Source organism: Salmo salar, chromosome ssa06 (assembly GCF_905237065.1).
Source record: "Salmo salar chromosome ssa06, Ssal_v3.1, whole genome shotgun sequence".
Taxonomy (NCBI): Eukaryota; Metazoa; Chordata; class Actinopteri; order Salmoniformes; family Salmonidae; genus Salmo; species Salmo salar.
Window position 1 is genome coordinate 67,357,549 of NC_059447.1, and position 19,480 is coordinate 67,377,028.

At 43.1% G+C, this 19,480-nt stretch overlaps 1 protein-coding gene across 1 annotated transcript; it reads left to right on the forward strand.

The window, feature by feature from the left end:
• The first annotated feature begins 1,294 nt into the window (after positions 1-1,294).
• On the forward strand, positions 1,295-18,788 carry LOC106607893 (G patch domain-containing protein 2-like). The gene is given in 11 exon segments (XM_014205367.2): positions 1,295-1,668; positions 2,873-2,945; positions 2,948-3,115; positions 3,604-4,148; positions 4,399-4,463; positions 6,212-6,388; positions 6,641-6,776; positions 6,920-6,959; positions 7,099-7,163; positions 7,305-7,393; positions 17,766-18,788. Coding segments are annotated over 11 exon segments (1,578 nt in total). The 5' UTR covers positions 1,295-1,618; the 3' UTR covers positions 17,936-18,788.
• The last annotated feature ends 692 nt before the right edge of the window (positions 18,789-19,480 follow it).

Sequence of the window (19,480 nt, forward strand, 5' to 3'; positions counted from 1 at the left end):
AACTTGTCTAATGTTCCAGCTTAAAGTGAATGCAACAGTGCTATTGGTCTGGGATTTCCAAGACTAGCATTGTGGGTTGGACCTACACTTTGGGAAGGACTTGGGAACAAAAGGTCAAATCTTAGATTATTCTTGTTCTGATGGGAGGCATTGTAACAGAACTGTTCCATCAAACTAAACTATGCCTACCCATAAAACCATGCCTGCCCTTCTTGGGTCATGGGCATCACATCACACGGTGGCTTACAGATGTCTTGGGCCAGTCCGACAAGTCTCAATCTCTGCTACTGTATTTGACAATAGCTGTCCAATGATTCCCAACCAAACAGAAATGTACCAATTTTGTCAATAATGTTATGAATTGATAGCCTAATATTGCCTCAGGTGTACAAAGCATGGGGTGACAGGTAGCCTAACAGTTAGAGGTGAGCCAGCAGCCGGAGGGTTGCCAGTTCGAATCCTGGGTCTGACGGGATATATCAGGTGGTAAGTGAACTGGCAACCGGAAGGTTGTTGGTATCAAATCCTAGATGCCGTTGCCTGCTGTTGTTCCCTTGAGCAAGGCACTAGTGCACAGTGGCAGCCCCCTGCTCCAACCTGTGTATGTATGTGTGTTTTTCGGAGGGGTTGGGTAAAAGCGGAAGTCGAATTTCAATCGTGTCTTGTGTACAATTGATGAATAAAGTGCTCTTAAAAGTAAACTTAGTAAAATTACTTGTCAGGAGCAGCACGGGCGATAATGGGCATGTTCAAGCAGATCACTTTTGTCAAGTTGGTGACTGTCGTTGGTCACCACCTTCCAAAGTGTGTTGCATTACGGGGATGAACATTTTCCAACTTGTGCCTACATGAACTTCAAAAACTGTGATCAAAGGTCATTGAAGACGGCAAGTTTCTGCACTTGCTCTTTACCAACTTCATCCTACAGCCATCACCTGCATTGTGGCTCTATAATCAACCACTTTTTTTTCTTCTCACGCTAGTGTTAAAGACATCACTGAAACCAAGTTTGACGTGATTCATGTCTACAGCGGGTATATACAAATGAACGTGATGTTTGAGGCTCTCACTGATCGTACAATGTAGACGCATAATTTCAGTTCGAGTGTGATTTGGGAGTTGGAGACATTATTTTGATATTTATAAACAATGGCAACACTGCCATGTTGATCTGAGCTTTCCTGTTAGAAAACCACATTAGTGTCCGCAGATGCACCTCAGACTCGTCCGCAGTCGGTTGCGTCAGCCTTACCACTCAAAACGCACCAATTTAGATGAGCAAAATGCAACACTTCGAAATCTGTGCACCATCGCGCATGGGTTCTCGTCACGGTAGCCAGGGCACCAAAACAGAGAAGTTGAGCCTCGAGTTTCCACGCGTTCAGTTGCGGAAATTGACCCACTGCGGTTTATTTTCGGAATCATATAATCTACCACAAAGTTAGTGGCACCAGTACAGTAGGTGGCAGTAATGCGCAATTAACGTTAGTACTTGTTAGCCAACCACACAATGAAAGGTGTTGACTGCTTTCGCATATGTACTAGCAAGCAATATTAGCTAGCTTTAGAAGGGTCCCCTTTGTTTTTGGTTAAAAGTAACCGGCTTTGAGGGGCTTTAATGTTCCGTGAAGCTAATTTAAAGACCATCGGTAAAGCGGGAACCAGCTGGTAAGTAATGTCAATTCATGGCTAGCATAGCACCCCTGCCTAACGTATTTTGGTGAAACGACAGCGCCAACGTTAATCGGTTAACGGTACCTAGCTAACAATCAGATGTTGACATTGTCAGCTAAATGGATCACTAACGTCTGACTGCCCAAACTGCGTTGTCGGTCTAGATTTAGCTAATCAAAGTTAACTAGCTTTTCTTTTGCGACTTAGCCAACTATACTAGCTAACGCGTTAGCTTTTAAAATGAGGCCAGATCTCCATGGATTGTGCCTGGGCCGTCTAGCGCAAGTCTTGCATGCAAGTTCAGCCAACATTTTATTGCAGTTAATACCTAGCTGGCACATACACACGGGAACACCTTCCATTGCAGACCATAAGATGCCAGGGGTGTATTAATTACGCCTTGTAACGAAAGTTAAGAATCAGAGCAAACGGAACGAGGCACCAACATGAATTTACCCAATATAAACTGGTTTTCGTTACGAAAGATTGTGCAGCAGAATCAGCGTAATTAATACAGCACTGGTCTCATGGGACAGTTTCACATTGACACTTAATAGGATACACACTAGGCTATACACAAAAAGTGGATTGTTTAAGGAGGTTGACTGGTTTAGAGTTCAGAATGCCACATCGACAACTTAATGCAGATTAAGCAAGAATCCAGATAGTAGGGTTGTATTGAACACAGGCAGGAGCACGTGGGGAAAGGTTGAAGGATAATGTAGTTTACTAGGGAAATACAAGAGGGAGGTAACGTTAACATACAAGCATGACAGACAAGTGCAAAAAGCAGAATAAACCGAAGTGTATCAAACAAACTGAGGATCTTACATACTGGACTGGCAGGAAATTGTACTAAATATGGCAGCAGCATTGACAAACTCCAAGGATCTTAATCTTAACATTTACAAATGTGCGCCAATAATGGAAAGTACAGCCACACACACCATGGAAATAAAAAATATAGGATGGCCACCTCATACATTCACCACCAGGAATAAGCAAGTTTGGAGGGAACACTATTTCTTAAATAGACACCGGTGCTAATGAGCAGAGTGGAGACAGTTGTGGTGGAGCGTGGGAAGGGCGTGGCAAGAGGTTATGGATGAGGACATGAGCCTTCACAACACACACACAAATAAAATAAAAATCTTCACTGTTTGTTACACACTCACACCTCTTTTCTCTCCTTCCCCAGGCACTTTAGCCGGACGATGGACGAGCTGGTCCATGACCTGGTGTCGGCGCTGGAGGAGAGCTCGGAGCAGGCGGCACGGGGGGCTTCGGGGATGGGGGGGACCACGCGCTGGCCGTAGGCTGCCTGCTGAAGAGACAGGCCCGGAAACGTCGTGGGAGGAAGAGACGCTCTGACAACCCCCACCCACCCTGGGAGACTGGCCACCTCAGTGAGGGATCTGAGTCCAGCCTGGACGAACACAAGGTGGGGAAGGGGTCTCGGTTAGGCCCTTCATGAATGAGTCTTGTTGTTATTGTAAAGGAATAGTTCCTTTGGTAACTGCTTTTCTTTTTCAGGAAAGTACAGTAAGCAGATTCCTTAAGATAACAGATACTGTCAGTTTTACTGTCTAATCTAGGTAGCCTAGTGGTTAAGAGCATTGGGCCAGTAAATGAAAGGTTGCTGGTTCAAATCCCGAGCCAACTAAGTGAAAATAATCTGTTGATGTGCCCATGAGCAAGGCACTTAACCCTAATGTCTCCTGTAAGTCGTTCTGGATAAGAGTGTGTGGGGGCAGTAAAAAAAAAATTATAAATGTATGCATCATACGAAGTCGCTCTGGATAAGAGCCAATACTAAATGTAAAATGTAAAAAAAATGTAAAAAAAAAAAGAATTTCTGAACGTCTCTTTGGGTAACGGTTTTTGTCTTTCCTCTTGCTCTCCTTCTCTTCCTCGCTCATTTCCTCTCAGGACTACCGCACCACCACAGGCGGAATTGCCAGCAGCAACAGCCACGCCCGTGACAACAGCGACTCTGATGAGCAGCTGGGGCCCAAGCGCCGTACCCCCCTGAACCCCGACACAGGGCGTGGCAAGCGCCCCATCTGGCAGGAGGACCTAGGAGGAGTGCCCGGTGCAGAGGGGTCCCGTAGTTTGAGGCGACGGCGCAAGGTCAAACGCATGGCCGTGGACCCCCCTCTGGAGCCGGTGACCTCCAGTAGCAACACCCCCATGCTAGGGCCCCCACCCGTCCCCAAGCCCCACGCAGGGTGCAGGATCCCTGGGGTGAGCGTGGCTGAGTGCAGGGCGGGGATGGAGCTCGTTGGTGGTGGGGTTGGAAGAGGGAAAAGCAGGGTAAAGAAGAGGAAACTGGCTGCCCACAGGCTGGGGCTGGAGGCGACTGATGAAGGGGTGGTGGTGGAGAGTGAGGACGCCATTATGGGGCAGGTGGGGCCCAAGGACAAGATGGAGTTTGAGGAGCAGAAGGGCTCAGACGAGGACATGAGTGACAGGTGGTTAGTGTTTCTCTTGTCTGCTGTGTTTCCCTGCTCCTTGGTGTAGGCCTATACGTTCACAGGTATGCTCACCTGGTTGGAAAGCAGTATTTAGGAGACTTGTTTGCTCGGTTATTCTCCCCATAGCATCATCTTCCTGAGAGTTTTCCTTGTATGATGGGCAATGGAAATTGATTTCAGATTGTTCTCTTCTTTTCCTATCACCTCTCCTCACACCCCATATTTTCTCCTCTATCTCTCTCTCTGTTAGTGAGACCAGCAGTGTCAGCAACAGTAGTGATGGTGGACTGTACACCAATGACGAGGGGAGGCAAGGTAACCATCTATTTTGCTGGCCACCAAATCTTGTTATTTACAGGAATGGCGGAGTACCATTTTTTTATTGTTACACGCTTCGTAAAAAAAACAGGTGTTGACTAAAAGTGAAACGCTTACGGGTCCTTTTTCAACAATGCAGAGTTAAAGATAAAAATATAAATAGTGACACAAGGAATAATTACACAGTGAGTAACGAATAACAATAATGAGTAAAAATGACATGCCTATATACCGGCAGTACCGAGTCAATGTGCAGTGGTACGAGGTAATTGAGGTAGCTATGTACATATAGGTAGGGATAAAGTAACTAGACAAAAGGACACATAAATGACAATAGCAGCAGTATATGTGGTGAGTGTGGCCTCAGTATGTAGTATGCATGCGTGTTATGTGTGTGGGTGTATGTATTGTGTGCTGGGGGGGTCAGTGTGGGTAGTATCCAGTGTGTGCATAGAGTTAGTGCAAACAAGGTTCAATGTAGGTAGTCCGGGTAGCCATTTGATTAGCTATTTATCAGCCTTGTTTAGCAGTCTTATGTATCAGGGGTAGACGCTGTTCAGGGTCCTGTTGGTTCCAGACTTGGTAGACTGGTACCGCTTGCCGTGTGGTAGCAGAGAGAACAATCTTTGGCCTGGGTGGCTGGAGTCTTTGTTCTCTGATACCGCCTGATATAGAGGAACTGGATCAAATAACATTTTATTGGTCACATGCTTTGTAAATAACAGGTGTAGACTAACAGTTAAATGCTTACTTACGTGTCTCTTTCTAACTATGCAGAGTTAAAGATAGAAATAGAAAAGGGGGCCATACTCATCACCCTCTGTAGCACCTTGCGGTCGGGTGCCTTGCAGTTTCCATACTAAAGCGTGATGCAGCCAGTCAAGATGCTCTCAGTGGTGCAGCTGTAGAACTTTTCGACGATCTAAAGACACCACCTAGTTTACCGCACCTTTGAACTTGAGATGGGTTATAGGCATGAATTTAACCCGTCACATGTAGCCTAATATAAAATGTACTTGTGAAGAAGTATTTTTTGCAGTGCAATGATAAACCAAACATACATTTTGTCTCAGGAATGGAGAAATATTTGTATTTTCTTTCAGAATCTCTTGAGCGAAGGCAGGTGGGATGGGTAGAGGCCGCGTGCAAATGTGCAATCTTTTGTGATTGACACTTTCATGAATGCAGACAGTATTTAAATCACATAAAATTATGCATCCAAGACAAACTGAAATCTTTTCCGAAACATCCGGATAATTTTCACAGCCTTAATTCTAACCTGTCCTTTGAAAATTTTGCACGGGAAGAATCATTACCTTGTGTTAGAGCTTTTCTCCCTGATCCCTAAACATCTTGGTCTGTGAGAGAATCAGAAATGGATGTGTCAACTAGATTATTAATGCATTAATTCTATAATTTATGACATTTATTCTTGTGAGTACCGATTCTTCTAGACCAACAAGTTATGCCATAAGAGAAGCTGCATGTATCTAATTATATACAAGTTGACTAACAAATCGCCTTCCAAATGTCAGAAATTATAAGCGGAAACATATCTAAATTAGGCTTTAACAAAATATCCAACATCTGCCGTCACATGTCATTTATAGCAGTGTTATCAACAAAGAAAAAAAAAAAGTGTGTCTTGAAAAAGATTGGTCCAAAATCTAAATGAGTAAATGTTTTGTATGAAAACTATTTTCTAAACCCTGACTGTTAACTTGTAACCTCTTCCCATCTCCCAGCTGATGATGAGCAGAGTGACTGGTTCTATGAGGGGGACCCGGGGGGAGCGTGTGGGGTGGCGGGGGTGATTCCCTGGTGGGAGAGGGAGGCAGGGGAGGAACTGGACCTGGCTGACCCGGTCTTCAACAGCATCCTCACCGGATCCTTCCCCATCATGAGCCCTGGGGCACAGAGAGGTAGCTGGACCCAGACCTGTCGGTTTGTTTGTTTGTATCTCTGAGCCCAGTACCATTTTGATTACTGATCCCCCACTTGTCTGTTTTTCTTTGCACGATAGTAGAACGAGTTACTCAAAGTCTATTGTGACCTGTCATTTGGCCAGTAGGGGGCAGCTACTGCAAAGGGTTTGTCTTGTAGCCTCTACAGCTGCCATAGTGTTTCTCCTATTCCAGTCTGATGTGTGCACTGTGCTGTCTCTGCTGTGGCAGGGTTCCAGGCCAGGCTGAGCTGGCTGCATGGTGGGCCCCAGGGCCACGATTCCCAGGGCATCCCAGGACAGGCCTTCAACGAGCGGCTGGGACGACACCACCAGGACCCCCCACACTCACACGCCCACTCACACGAGTCAGTCTACCTTACAACCCTCACAGTCACCTGACTTGTACAATACTTGCCTACACTTTGTTTCTTTTTTCCCTTATTCTGTATGCTTCTATATTTGACTTGACTGTGCAAATAAACTAAACATACCTATGTGTCGTCCACAGCCCGTGGTTTAGTCCGGGGTCTAGACGAGAACACGGACAAGTAAGACATGTCTCTGTTAGTTCACCGCCTATTTCAAACAGTACCGACTGTTTGAAAGTGCAGTTGTGGCTGATAATGCCCAGATAGAGGTATTTTACATTTGCTAATAGCTGTTAGTATATTCTTTCTGTCTCTCTAGATGCACTGGGACTCACGGGCAGACAGAGGGCATCGGAGGAGCTGCTCGGTGAAAACAGCCAGCAGGTACATTAGGAATGATCCAATCAACAAATTCTCTCACAAACAAATTATACAGTTCCATCCACAACGGTACATTGTTTCTAGGATGTTGCCAACACATGGATGCTAATGAATGATTCTTATTTTCTGGTTGTGGTTCTACAGACAGACGAGTGGTCACCTGGGGTCTCTGTGTATGGGGGAAGTCAAGAGGCGACGCAAAGCAGCACCCCTTGGCTTACCTCCACCGACAGGTAAACTCTTTCTGACACACACTACTGCACTCACTTACACACACCCCTCCATCCCCGGTCATTAACCAGCTTTAGCTCTTGACCCCTTCACCCTTCCTCCCTAACCTGGGTTGGACAGCAGTCAGCTGGCAGGCTCTGCAGTCAGAGAGATACCAGATTAACCCTAAGCCAATCACGGCTGTGTATCACAGAACGCTCCTGCTCCCCTTCACCTCTTTCTACCTCTGTTAGTGTGTTTTAGGGGAGTGGAAAATGTTAATACCAGGAAGGGGAATGAGACTGGGGATATAAAGGGTTAATACGTCTTGGTAAGGTGCCCATCTTGGTTCTAGGAAGAGGATATAAAGGAGTGTATACCAATGGCTACAACATGAAGTCATGCAACAGGAGTCTGCTCTATTGCCCACACCTCTTTGTTACAGTGCCTTCAGAAAGTATTCATACCCCTGGACTTATTCCACATTTGTTGCGTTACAGCCGGAATTCAAAATGGATTATAGATTTTTTTTTCCCTCACCAATCTACACACAATACCCCATAATGACAAAGTGAAAACATGTTTTTAGAAAATGTTGCTAATTTATTGAAAATGAAATACAGAAATCTCATTTACATAACTATTCACACCCCTGAGTCGATACTTTGTAGAAGCACATTTGGCGGTGATTGCAGCTTCGAGTCGTCTTGGGTATGTCTGTATCAGCTTCGGACATCTGGATTTGGGGATTTTCTCTCATTCTTCCTTACAGATTTTCTCAAGCTCTGTTAACTTCTATGGGCTAGGTGGCACGTCACCGTCCCACTCTATTCAACAGCCAGTGGAAGAGCGTGACGCGAAATACAAAACCTCAAATTGCAATAATTTCAATTTTTCAAACATAAGACTATTTTACACCATTTTAAAGACAAGACTCTTCTTAATCTAACCACATTGTCCGATTTCAAAAAGGCTTTACAGCGAAAGCAAAACATTGGATTATGTTAGGAGAGTACATAGCCACAAATAATCACACAGCCATTTTCCAAGCAAGCATATATGTCACATAAACCCAAAACACAGCTAAATGAAGCACTAACCTTTGATCTTCATCAGATGACACTCCTAGGACATTATGTTATACAATACATGCATGTTTTGTTCAATCAACTTCATATTTATCCAAAAACAGCTTTTTACATTGGCATGTGATGTTCAGAACATGCATTCCCACCCAAAACGTCCGGTGAATTTACTAAATTACTCACCATAAACGTTGACAAAATACATAACAATTATTTTAAGAATTATAGATACAGAACTCCTTTATGCAATCGCTATGTGAGATTTTAAAATAGCTTTTCGGCGAAAGCACATTTTGCAATATTCTGAGTCCATAGCTCAGCCATCACGGCTAGCTATTTTGACACCCGCCAACTTCGGGGCTCACTAAACTCAGAATTACTATTAGAAAAATTGTATTACCTTTGCTGATCTTCGTCAGAATGCACTCCCAGGACTGCTACTTCCACAAGAAATGTTGTTTTTGTTCCAAATAATCCATAGTTATGTCCAAATACCTCTCTTGTTCGTGTGTTCAGGTCACTATCCAAAGGGTAACGCGCGAGCGCATTTCGAGAGACAAATCCTAAATGTTCCATTACCGTACTTAGAAGCATGTCAAACGCTGTTTAAAATACATTTTTATGGTATTTTTCTCGTAAAATAGCGATAATATTCCAACCGGACAATAGTGTATTCATTCAAAGAGGAAAAGAAAAAAACACCGTGGTCGCGTGAACGCGCATATCCAGTCTCTTAGTCACCAGGCAGACCACTGACAAACTGAGCTACCATACTCTGCCCAGAGACAGGAGACGCCTCAATCCGCTTTCTGAAGGCTTTAGAGAGCCAATGGAAGCCTTAGAAAGTGCAACGTAACCCCAGAGATACTGTAGTTTCGAAAGGGACTAGAAAGAAGAACTACAAATTGTCAGACAGGCCACTTCCTGCTTGGAATTTTCTCAGGTTTTTGCCTGCCATATGAGTTCTGTTATACTCACAGACACCATTCAAACAGTTTTAGAGCGTTCAGAGTGTTTTCTATCCAAATATGCATATTCTCGTTTCTGGGAAAGAGTAGTAACCAGTTTAAATCGGGTATGTGAAATACTGCCCCTAGCCCAGACAGGTTAAGTTAGATGGGGGGCGGCAGTGAACAGCAATCTTTAAGTCTTTCCACAGAGTTTCAATGGGATTCAACTCTGGGCTTTGACTGAGCCACTCAACGACTTTCACATTCTTGTTCTGAAGCCATTCCAGCGTTGCTTTGGCTGTATGCTTGGGGTCATGGTCCTGTCGAAACATAAATCTTCGCCCCAGTCTAAGGTCATTTGCATTCTGAATCAGATTCTCAAAGGATTTGCCTGTATTTGGCTGCATTCATTGTTCCCTCTATCCTTACCAGTCTCCCAGTCCCTACCACTGAAAAGTATCCCCATAGCATGATGCTGCCACCACCATGCTTCACGGTAGGGATGGCGTTAGACAGGTGATGAGCTGTGCCTGGTTTTCTCCATTCAGGACAAAGAATCAAATTTGTCTCAGACTACAGAATATTTTGCCTTATGATCTCAGTCTTTCATGTGCCTTTTTGCAAACTCCAGGTGTGCTTTCATGTCCCTTTTTCTTAGGCGTGACTTCTGTCTAGCCACTCTCCCATGAAGCCCAGATTGGTGAAGGTGGTGAAGAGACTGTTGTCCTTCTGGCAGGTTCTCCCATCTCAGCTAAGGAACTCTGTAGTTTTGGTGGTCGTTAGGTTCTTTATCACCTTCCTGACCAAGGTCCTTGTTGCCCGATTGCTCAGTTTGGTCGGACGGCCAGCTCTAGCCAGAGTCTGGGTAGTTCCATATTATTTAAATTTCCCAATGATGGAGACTTTCAACACTCTAGAAATTATTGTATAGCATGTCACTACTGTAAGTCGCTCTGGATAAGAGCGGATCTGCTAAATGACTAAAAAAATGTAAAAAAAAAATGTTGAAAAATTGCCAAATTCTTTACAATTCTTACACTACAGTGGTTTGGCGACGAAAGCTCTTACGGCATAGCTTCAATAACCAAGCTTCAAATGCGTAGGTATTTGCTCTTTATCAAAAAACAACAGGGCCTACAGACTCTTTTTTTTCTCCATTCACCCAGCGGGTCAGACGCTGGGCACCAAACACACCAGGAATTCTCTTCAGGTATTCAACTTGAACATCTGTCGTCACCCCTGAGATGACTCCTTTGACTGGTGCTCTACTCCGAAGTTCAAAACACAACTTCTGTTCTCCGGATTCTTTTGAAGCCCACTGCAATCTTCTTCTGCTCTTCAGAAAAATTATTCATCAAAATAAGACCACTCCTGGTCACTCTGACATAGTCACCATTTGACACCTCAATCGGGTTTCCCACATACGCATCCTTACTCAACAAACGCATCCCAACAAGAAGCGATTCATTTACACACGTATCCTCAACTCCAATTTCAGACAATTTCCTTTTTGTTCCAGTTTTCAATACTACTGTTGTCCATTCAGAACATTCTTCTTCGCCAGATTTACTCGACACGCTGCTTAATTACAACTCGGCATCCAATTCTTCTGCCATCTTCGTCTCCACAATTCCCTCTGACATGCACTGTCAACTGTGGAACCTTATATAGACAGGTGTGTTTCTTTCTAAATCATGTCCAAACAATTGAATTGGCCACAGGTGGACTCCAATCAAGTTGCAGTGACATCTCAAGGATAATCAAAGGAAATTGGATGCACCTGAACTCAATTTGGAGTGTCATCGCAAAGGGGTGTGAATATTTGTGTTAATGAGATATTTATGTATTTCATTTTCAATAAATTAGCAAACATTTCTTAAAACTTGTTTTCACTTTGTCATTATGGGGTATTGTGTGTAGATGGTGAGATGTTTTATTTATTTAATCCTATTTGAATTCAGGCTATAACACAACAAAATGTGGAATTAGTACTTTCTGAAGGCACTGTGTGTAAGATTCAAGGAAAAAGAAGAGACAAGATGTATTTTGTGACCCAATCATTGTAGAGCAGGCCTCAGCTGACTCATTGGTTTAGAGGTAGAGTTCAGGGGTTAAATACTGTAGCTTTTTCAGCCCATTGAGCCTAATCAATAAGCCTTCATCAAGATCATCTGCTCTACTCTTCTCTCGCTCTTCCGGTCTCCTTCCTGTTCTCTCTTTCCCTCTCCTCTTATGTATCCCTCTAACATACTTTAGCATCCGGCCAAAGCCTAAAATGTTTATTCCCACGAACCGATCTAGTCATGATTACGGTGAAGTTCTGCCCACGGCTTAGTATGAAATGTAGACGTAATGCTGAGCCGGCATTGGCACGCACTACGCTCTTAAGCTCTTGATGGCTGCTAGGCAGAGTCAGTTACTACTAGGCTATTACCATCCTTCTGGCAGTTCTAAACATTGTGAGGCATGTCACTTCACCCATCTCTTCACATAGCCCTTAGCACTGTTTTCTTAACCACAACTGGATGGAATATTGAATAAAGTAGGCTAATGTATTTGAAGGCAAAGTATTGCTGCTTGCTGAAACTCCCAAAGTCATCCTGTTGTTATAATAGCCTACCTGCGTTTGGTCAACTATTTCAGCACCATTTCGCACTACAATCTTGTCCCTGACATCCTTGGGAGAGCTCTTTGGTCTTTTCCATGGTGGAGAGTGTGGAATCTGATTGATTGATTGCTTTTGTGGACAGGTGTCTTTTATACAGGTAACAAGCTGAGATTAGGAGCACTCTCTTTAAGAGTGTGCTCCTAATCTCAGCTCGTTACCTATATAAAAGACACCTGGGAGCCAGAAATCCTTCTGATTGAGAGGGGGGCAAATATTTATTTCCCTCATTAAAATGCAAATAATTTTATAACATTTTTGACATGCGTTTCTCTGGATTTTTTGTTGTTGTTATTCTGTCTCTCACTGTTCAGATAAACCTACCATTAAAATTATAGACTGATCATTTCTTTGTCACTGGGCAAACGTACAAAATCAGCAGGGGATCAAATACTTTTTTCCCCCACTGTAGACCAAAATAACCACACAGCCATTTTCCAAGCAAGCATATATGTCAATAAAACCCAAAACACAGCTAAATGAAGCACTAACCTTTGAGCTTCATCAGATGACACTCCTAGGACATTGTTATACAATACATGTATGTTTTGTTCAATCAAGTTCATATTTATATCCAAAAACAGCTTTTTACATTGGCGCGTGATGTTCAGAAAATGTATTCCCACCAAAAACTTCCGGTGAATTTACAGAAATACTCATCATAAACGTTGACAAAATACATAACAATTATTTTAAGAATTATAGATACAGAACTCCTTTATGCAATCGCTGTGTCAGATTTTAAAATAGCTTTTCGGCGAAAGCACATTTTTCAATATTCTGTGTACATAGCTCGCCATCACGGCGAGCTATTCACACACCCGCCAAGTTCAGGGCAACCTAAACTCAGAATTAGTATTAGAAATATTGTATTACCTTTGCTGATCTTTGTCAGAATGCACTCCCAGGACTGCTACTTCTGCAAGAAATGTTTTTGTTTGAAATAATCCATAGTTATGTCTAAATACCTCCGTTTTGTTTGTGCGTTCAGGTCATTATCCAAAAGATAACGCGCGAGCGCAATTCGAGACACAAAATGTTCCATTACCGTACTTAGAAGCATGTCAAACGCTGTTTAAAATCAATTTTTATATTCCAACCGGACAATAGTGTATTCATTCAAGGAGGAAAAGAAAAAACAGCGTGCTCGCGGAACCGCGCATATCCAATCTCTTTGTCCCCAGGCAGTCCACTCAGAAACTGAGCTACTATACTCTGCCCAGAGACAGGAGAAGGCTCAATCCACTTTCTGAAGGCTTTAGACAGCCAATGGAAACCTTAGAAAGTGCAACGTAACAGCACAGATACTGTCGTTTCGTAAGGGACTAGAAAGAAGAACTACTTTTCTCAGATCCTGCACTTCCCAGTTGACTTTTTCTCAGGTTTTTGCCTGCCATATGAGTTCTGTTATACTCACATACACCATTCAAACAGTTTTAGAAACTTCAGAGTGTTTTCTATCCAAATCTACTAATAATAAGCATATTCTCGTTTCTGGGCAAGAGTAGTAACCAGTTTAAATCGGGTAAGTTTTTTCATCTGGCCGTGAAAATACTGCCCCCTATCCATATCAGGAAGAAAATAAATACAGAATTTTACAGGGATTTACATTTGTGGATTGGGGATTTAGATTTATGGAAAGTTATTTACATTTGTGGATTGGTGATTTACCTTTGAATACATTTGGCATGATATTGATCCCATATACTCCTGACCAAAAGCCGGTGACTTGTCTTAATTGATCAATGTGATTTTTGTTTCAGTGAATCTCTGTCTGTATATTTGGTTTATTCACTGGCTGGGCAAATAAGTGGAGGTGGCAGCTCGTCTATTCGTTTGCTCATCTATCATTTATCAGAAAACATTTAGCATGCAATAATGTAGCCTAAATCAAATGTAGGTCTATTATTTGGTTTAATTGCCAAAAGGCAACTCCAAAAGCCAGTGGAGGTTGTGAAATATGTACACAAGACTCGCATTCTTAAAAATATATAGATATGCTATTATTTTTTATCGTGTTGAATATACTCTCAATGTAAGACCCTACACCTGTTCCCTAACGAAGCGAAGTGAGGGTAGGAAAGTGATGAAACGTGGATTTAAAAAAAAAAGCATGGGCTTGGGCTCTGTTTCAAAATATCACGTTTTTTATGGCCGTGCTTCCACGCATTCCCTTGGCGCAATTTGTGTGGGAAAAATATTATTTGTATTTTGTTGTTATATTCTAGTTTAAAATATAGCCTATGCGTGTTGACTGGAATCAGGGTAAGTGTGTCCTTTATGTTTTAATGGCACAGCCATGTAGCCTATAGGCTGCACAGAGCAGTAACATAATTAAATGTTATTAGTCATATAATGTTTCTTAGGACTTGCCTAAGTAAATCAATTATGGATTTCTTTGTGATGTTGTACAGTGCATTTGGAAAGTATTCAGACCTCTTCCCTTTTTCCACATTTTGTTAGTTAGTCATATTATGAAATTGATTTAATTCTTTTTTTTCCTCGATCTACACACAATACCCCAAAATGGCAAAGCTAAAACGGGTTTTTAGAAATGTTTGCACATTTATTAAACAAAAATACTTTATTTTTCAGAAGTATTCAGACCCTTTGCTATGAGACTTTAAATTGAGCTCAGGTGCATCCTGTTTCCATTGATCATCCTTGAGATGTTTCAACAACTGGATTGGAGTCCACCTGTGGTAAATTCAATTGATTGGACATGATTTGGAAAGGCACACAGGTGGCAGTGCATGTCAGAGAAAAAACCAAGCCATGAGGTTGAAGGAATTGTCCGTAGGGCTCTGAGACAGGATTGTATCGAGGCACAGATCTGGGGAAGGGTAGCAAAACTTTTCTGCAGCATTGAAGGTCCCCAAGAACACAGTGACCTCCATCATTCTTAAATGGAAGATGTCTGGAACCACCAAGACTCTTCCTAGAGCTGGCCGCCCGGCCAAACTGAGCAGTTGGGGGAGAAGGGCCTTGGTCTGGGAGTTGACCAAGAACCCGAAGGTCACTCTGACAGAGCTCCAGAGTTCCTCTGCGGAGATGGAAGAACCTTACAGAAGGACAACAATCTCTGCAGCACTCCACCAATCAGGCCTTTTATGGTAGTGTGGCCAGACGGAAGCCACTGTCCAGTAAAAGGCACATGACAGCCCGCTTGGAGTTTGCCAAAAGGCACCTAAAGGACTCTCAGACCATGAGAAACATGATTCTCTGGTCTGATGAAATCAAGATTGAACTCTTTGGCCTGAATGCCGAGCGTCACGTCTGGAGGAAACCTGGCATCATCCCTACGGTGAAGCATGGTGGTGGCAGCATCATTCTGTGGGATGTTTTTGAAAGACAGGGACTGGGAGACTAGTCAGGATCGAGGGGGAATATGAGCAGAGCAAAGTACAGAGAGATCCTTGATGAAAACCTGCCCCAGAGCACTCAGGACCTCAGACTGGGGCGAAGGTTCACCTTCCAACAGGACAACGACCCCAAGCACAAAGCCAAGATTGAGATTTCTCCCGAAGCCACTCTATGTCCTTGAGTGGCCCAGCCAGAGCCCGGACTTGAACCCGATCGAACATCTTTGGAGAGACCTGAACATAGCTGTGCAGCGACTCTCCCCATCCAACCTGACAGAGCTTGAGAGGATCTGCAGAGAAGACTGAGAAACTCCCCAAATACAGGTGTGCAAAGCTTGTAGCGTCATACCCAAAAAGACTTGAGGCTGTAATCATGGCCAAAGGTGCTTCAACAAAGTACTGAATACTTATGTAAAGTTGATTTTTCAGTTTTACACTTTTTATAAATGTACAAAAATGACGTGTGTGTGTGTGTGTGTGTGGATTGGTGAGGGGGGAAAATGATTTAATCCCTTTTAGAATAAGGCTGTAACATAGCAATGTGGGAAAAGTCAAGGGGTCTGAATACTTTGCGAATGCACTGTATGTGCAATTGATTTATTAAAATAGACGTCCACCCACATCGGCCCATGCCTACTCCCACTCCTTAACTTGCCAGCATGTGCACGGGCGGTATAAAAGGCTTATTCCGGCAATGTGGTAAAAATGGGACTGTATGAATTGGGTTCCTTAAAACATTGCCTCATTTTATTATAATTTTTTACAAACAATAAACAGTGCCTTCAGAAACCCCTTGACTTTTTCCTAATTTTGTTGTGTTACAGCCTAAATTGAAAAAGGATTCAATTGAGATTTGTTGTCACTGGCTTACACACAATAAATACTCCATAATGTGGAATTGTGGTTTCCTAAATTTTTACAAACTAATTACAAATGAAAAGCTGAAATATCTAGAGTGAATAAGTATTCAACCCCTTCGTTATGGACTCACTCTGCAACAAGTGTTTAACATGATTTTTTTGAATGACTACCTCATCTCTGTACCCCGCACGTACAATTATCTGTATGGTTCCTCAGTCGAGCAGTGAATTTCAAACACAGATTCAACCACCAGGGAGGTTTTCCAATGCCTCACTAAGAAGGGCACCTATTGGTAGAGAGAGAGAGAGAGAGAGAGAGAGAGAGAGAGAGAGAGAGAGAGAGAGAGAGAGAGAGAGAGAGAGAGAGAGAGAGAGAGAGAGAGAGAGAGAGAGAGAGAGAAAATAGCAGACGTGTATCGATACACCCAGTCACTACAAAGATACAGGCATCCTCAGTTGTCGAAGAGGAAGGAAACCGCTCAGGGATTTCAACATGAGGCCAAGAGTGACTTTGAAACAGTTACATGGTTTAATCAACAACATTGTAGTTGTTCCACAATACTAACCTAACTGACAGAGTAAAAAGAAGGAAACCTGTACAGAATAAAATATTCCAAAACATGCATCCTGTTTGCAACAAGGCACTAAAGTAATTTCCCTGAATACAAAGTGTTATGTTTGGGGCAAATCCAATACAACACATTACTGAGTACCACTCTCCATATTTTCAAGCATAGTGGTGGCTGCATCATGTTATGGGTATGCTTGTAATCGTTAAGCACAGGCAAAATCCTAGAGGAAAACCTACTTCAGTCTGCTTTCCCCCAGACACAGGGAGAGGAATAACCTGAGACAGAAGGCCAAATCTACACTGGAGTTGCTTACTAAGAAGCCCATGGCTGAGTTAGTTTTAACTTAAATCTACTTGAAAATATATATGACACAACCTGAAAATGGTTGTGTAGCAATGATCAACAACCAAGTTGACAGCGCTTGAAGAATTTTTAAAAGAATAATGGGCAAATGTTGCACAATCCAGGTGTGGAAAGCTCATAGAGACTTACCCAGGAAGACTCACAGCTGTAATCTCTGCCAAAGGAGGTTCTACAAAGTATTGAGATATTTTTGTATTTCATTTTCAATACACTTTCAATAATGTATAAAAACATGTTTTCACTTTGTCATTATCGGGAATTGTGTGTAGATGGGTGAGAGAAAAAAAATGAATTTAACCCATTTTGGATTCAGGCTGAAACACAACAAAATGTGGAATAAGTCAAGGGGTATGAACACTTTCTGAAGGCACTGTATGTGATCTATAAAGTCCATAAAGTCTGTCTGTCTAAAGTGTAATACTTATAGTCTACCACTTATGTCTCCCTCCACCTCTAACATGCTCTCTCCTTTTATGTCTCCATCTTCTCTTCGCTGTTGTAACTCGGTGTTCCTGTTCTTTTATCTCTCCTTCTCTAGGGGTGGTAGGTGAGAGTGTGGGGCCCATTCCAGAGACCAACATGGGGAACCGGATGCTGCAGAGTATGGGCTGGAGCCCTGGCATGGGCCTGGGTCCGGAGGGCAGGGGCATCACTGAGCCTGTTCGGGCCACACAGAGACCCAAGGGAGCGGGCCTGGGTTTTAACTGAGCCCCACGCTTTAGGCCCCAAACTGAACAGGCCAGGCCAGTAGGCCTCGATGGAGATGGACCCTACTGAGAGCAGGGAGGACGGTGGTCAACACTTCCTGTTTTACTTAAAGGAGGACGAACATCCTATGATAGGGAAAGTCACAACCCTGGTTAGAGAGGAAGTGCATGGAGCGTTAGGGTTCCCACCAGGGCTCCCGAGTGGCGCAGCGGTCTAAGGCACTGCATCTCAGTGCAAGAGGCGTCACTACAGTCCCTGGTTCGAATCCAGGCTGTATCACATCCGGCCGTGATTGGGAGTCCCATAGGGCGGCGCACAATTGGCCCAGCGTCATCCGGGTTTGGTCGAGGTAGGCCGTCATTGTAAATAAGAATTTGTTCTTAACCGACTTGCCTAGTTAAATTTAAGGTTAAATAAAATAAGTGTATTTTTTTTTAATCAGATTTGTACTTGAGATGTACAACATACCAGTGAAAGGAGAAGGAATGAAGAGAAGACAACCAGGCATTGTAGTTGGGTTTGATTGTGTGCTACTAGCCAGGCTATATAGTTGGACTGTGTGTACTACACACTAAAAGGCTCAGTTTCACAAGAATACAATTTCTCTTCAATCAATGGTCCATTTTCTCTAAGTATGGCAGAGCCAAATGGTTGTGTGATATTGTACAGGATGACAAAAATATATATTTCAGGTTAAAATAATTGTAAGTATCAAAATCACTCTTGGGTGTTCAAGTGGTTGAAGTTACAGTGGGGGAAAAAAGTATTTGATCCCCTGCTGATTTTGTACGTTTGCCCACTGATAAAGAAAGGATCAGTCTATAATTTTAATGGTAGGTTTATTTGAACAGTGAGAGACAGAATAACAACAAAAATATCCAGAAAAATGCATGTCAAAAATGTAATAAATTGATTTGCATTTTAATAAGGGAAATAAGTATTTGACCCCCTCTCAATCAGAAAGATTTCTGGCTCCCAGGTGTCTTTTATACAGGTTAGGAGCTTGAGATTAGGAGCACACTCTTAAAGGGAGTGCTCCTAACCGCAGCTTGTTACCTGTAAAAAAGACACCTGTCCACAGAAGCAATCAATCAATCAGATTCCAAACTCTCCACCATGGCCAAGACCAAAGAGCTCTCCAAGGATGTCAGGGACAAGATTGTAGACCTATACAAGGCTGGAATGGGCTACAAGACCATCGCCAAGCAGCTTGGTGAGGTGACAACATTTGGTGCGATTATTCGCAAATGGAAGAAACACAAAAGAACTGTCAATATCCCTCGGCCTGGGGCTCCATGCAAGATCTCACCTCGTGGGGTTGCAAAGATCATGAGAATGGTGAAGAATCAGCCCAGAACTACACGGGAGCATCTTGTCAATGATCTCAAGGCAGCTGGGTCCATAGTCACCAAGAAAACAATTGGTAACACACTACGCCGTAAAGGACTGAAATCCTGCAGCGCCCGCAAGGTCCCCCTGCTCAAGAATACATATACATGCCCGTCTGAAGTTTGCCAGTGAACATCTGAATGATTCAGAGGACAA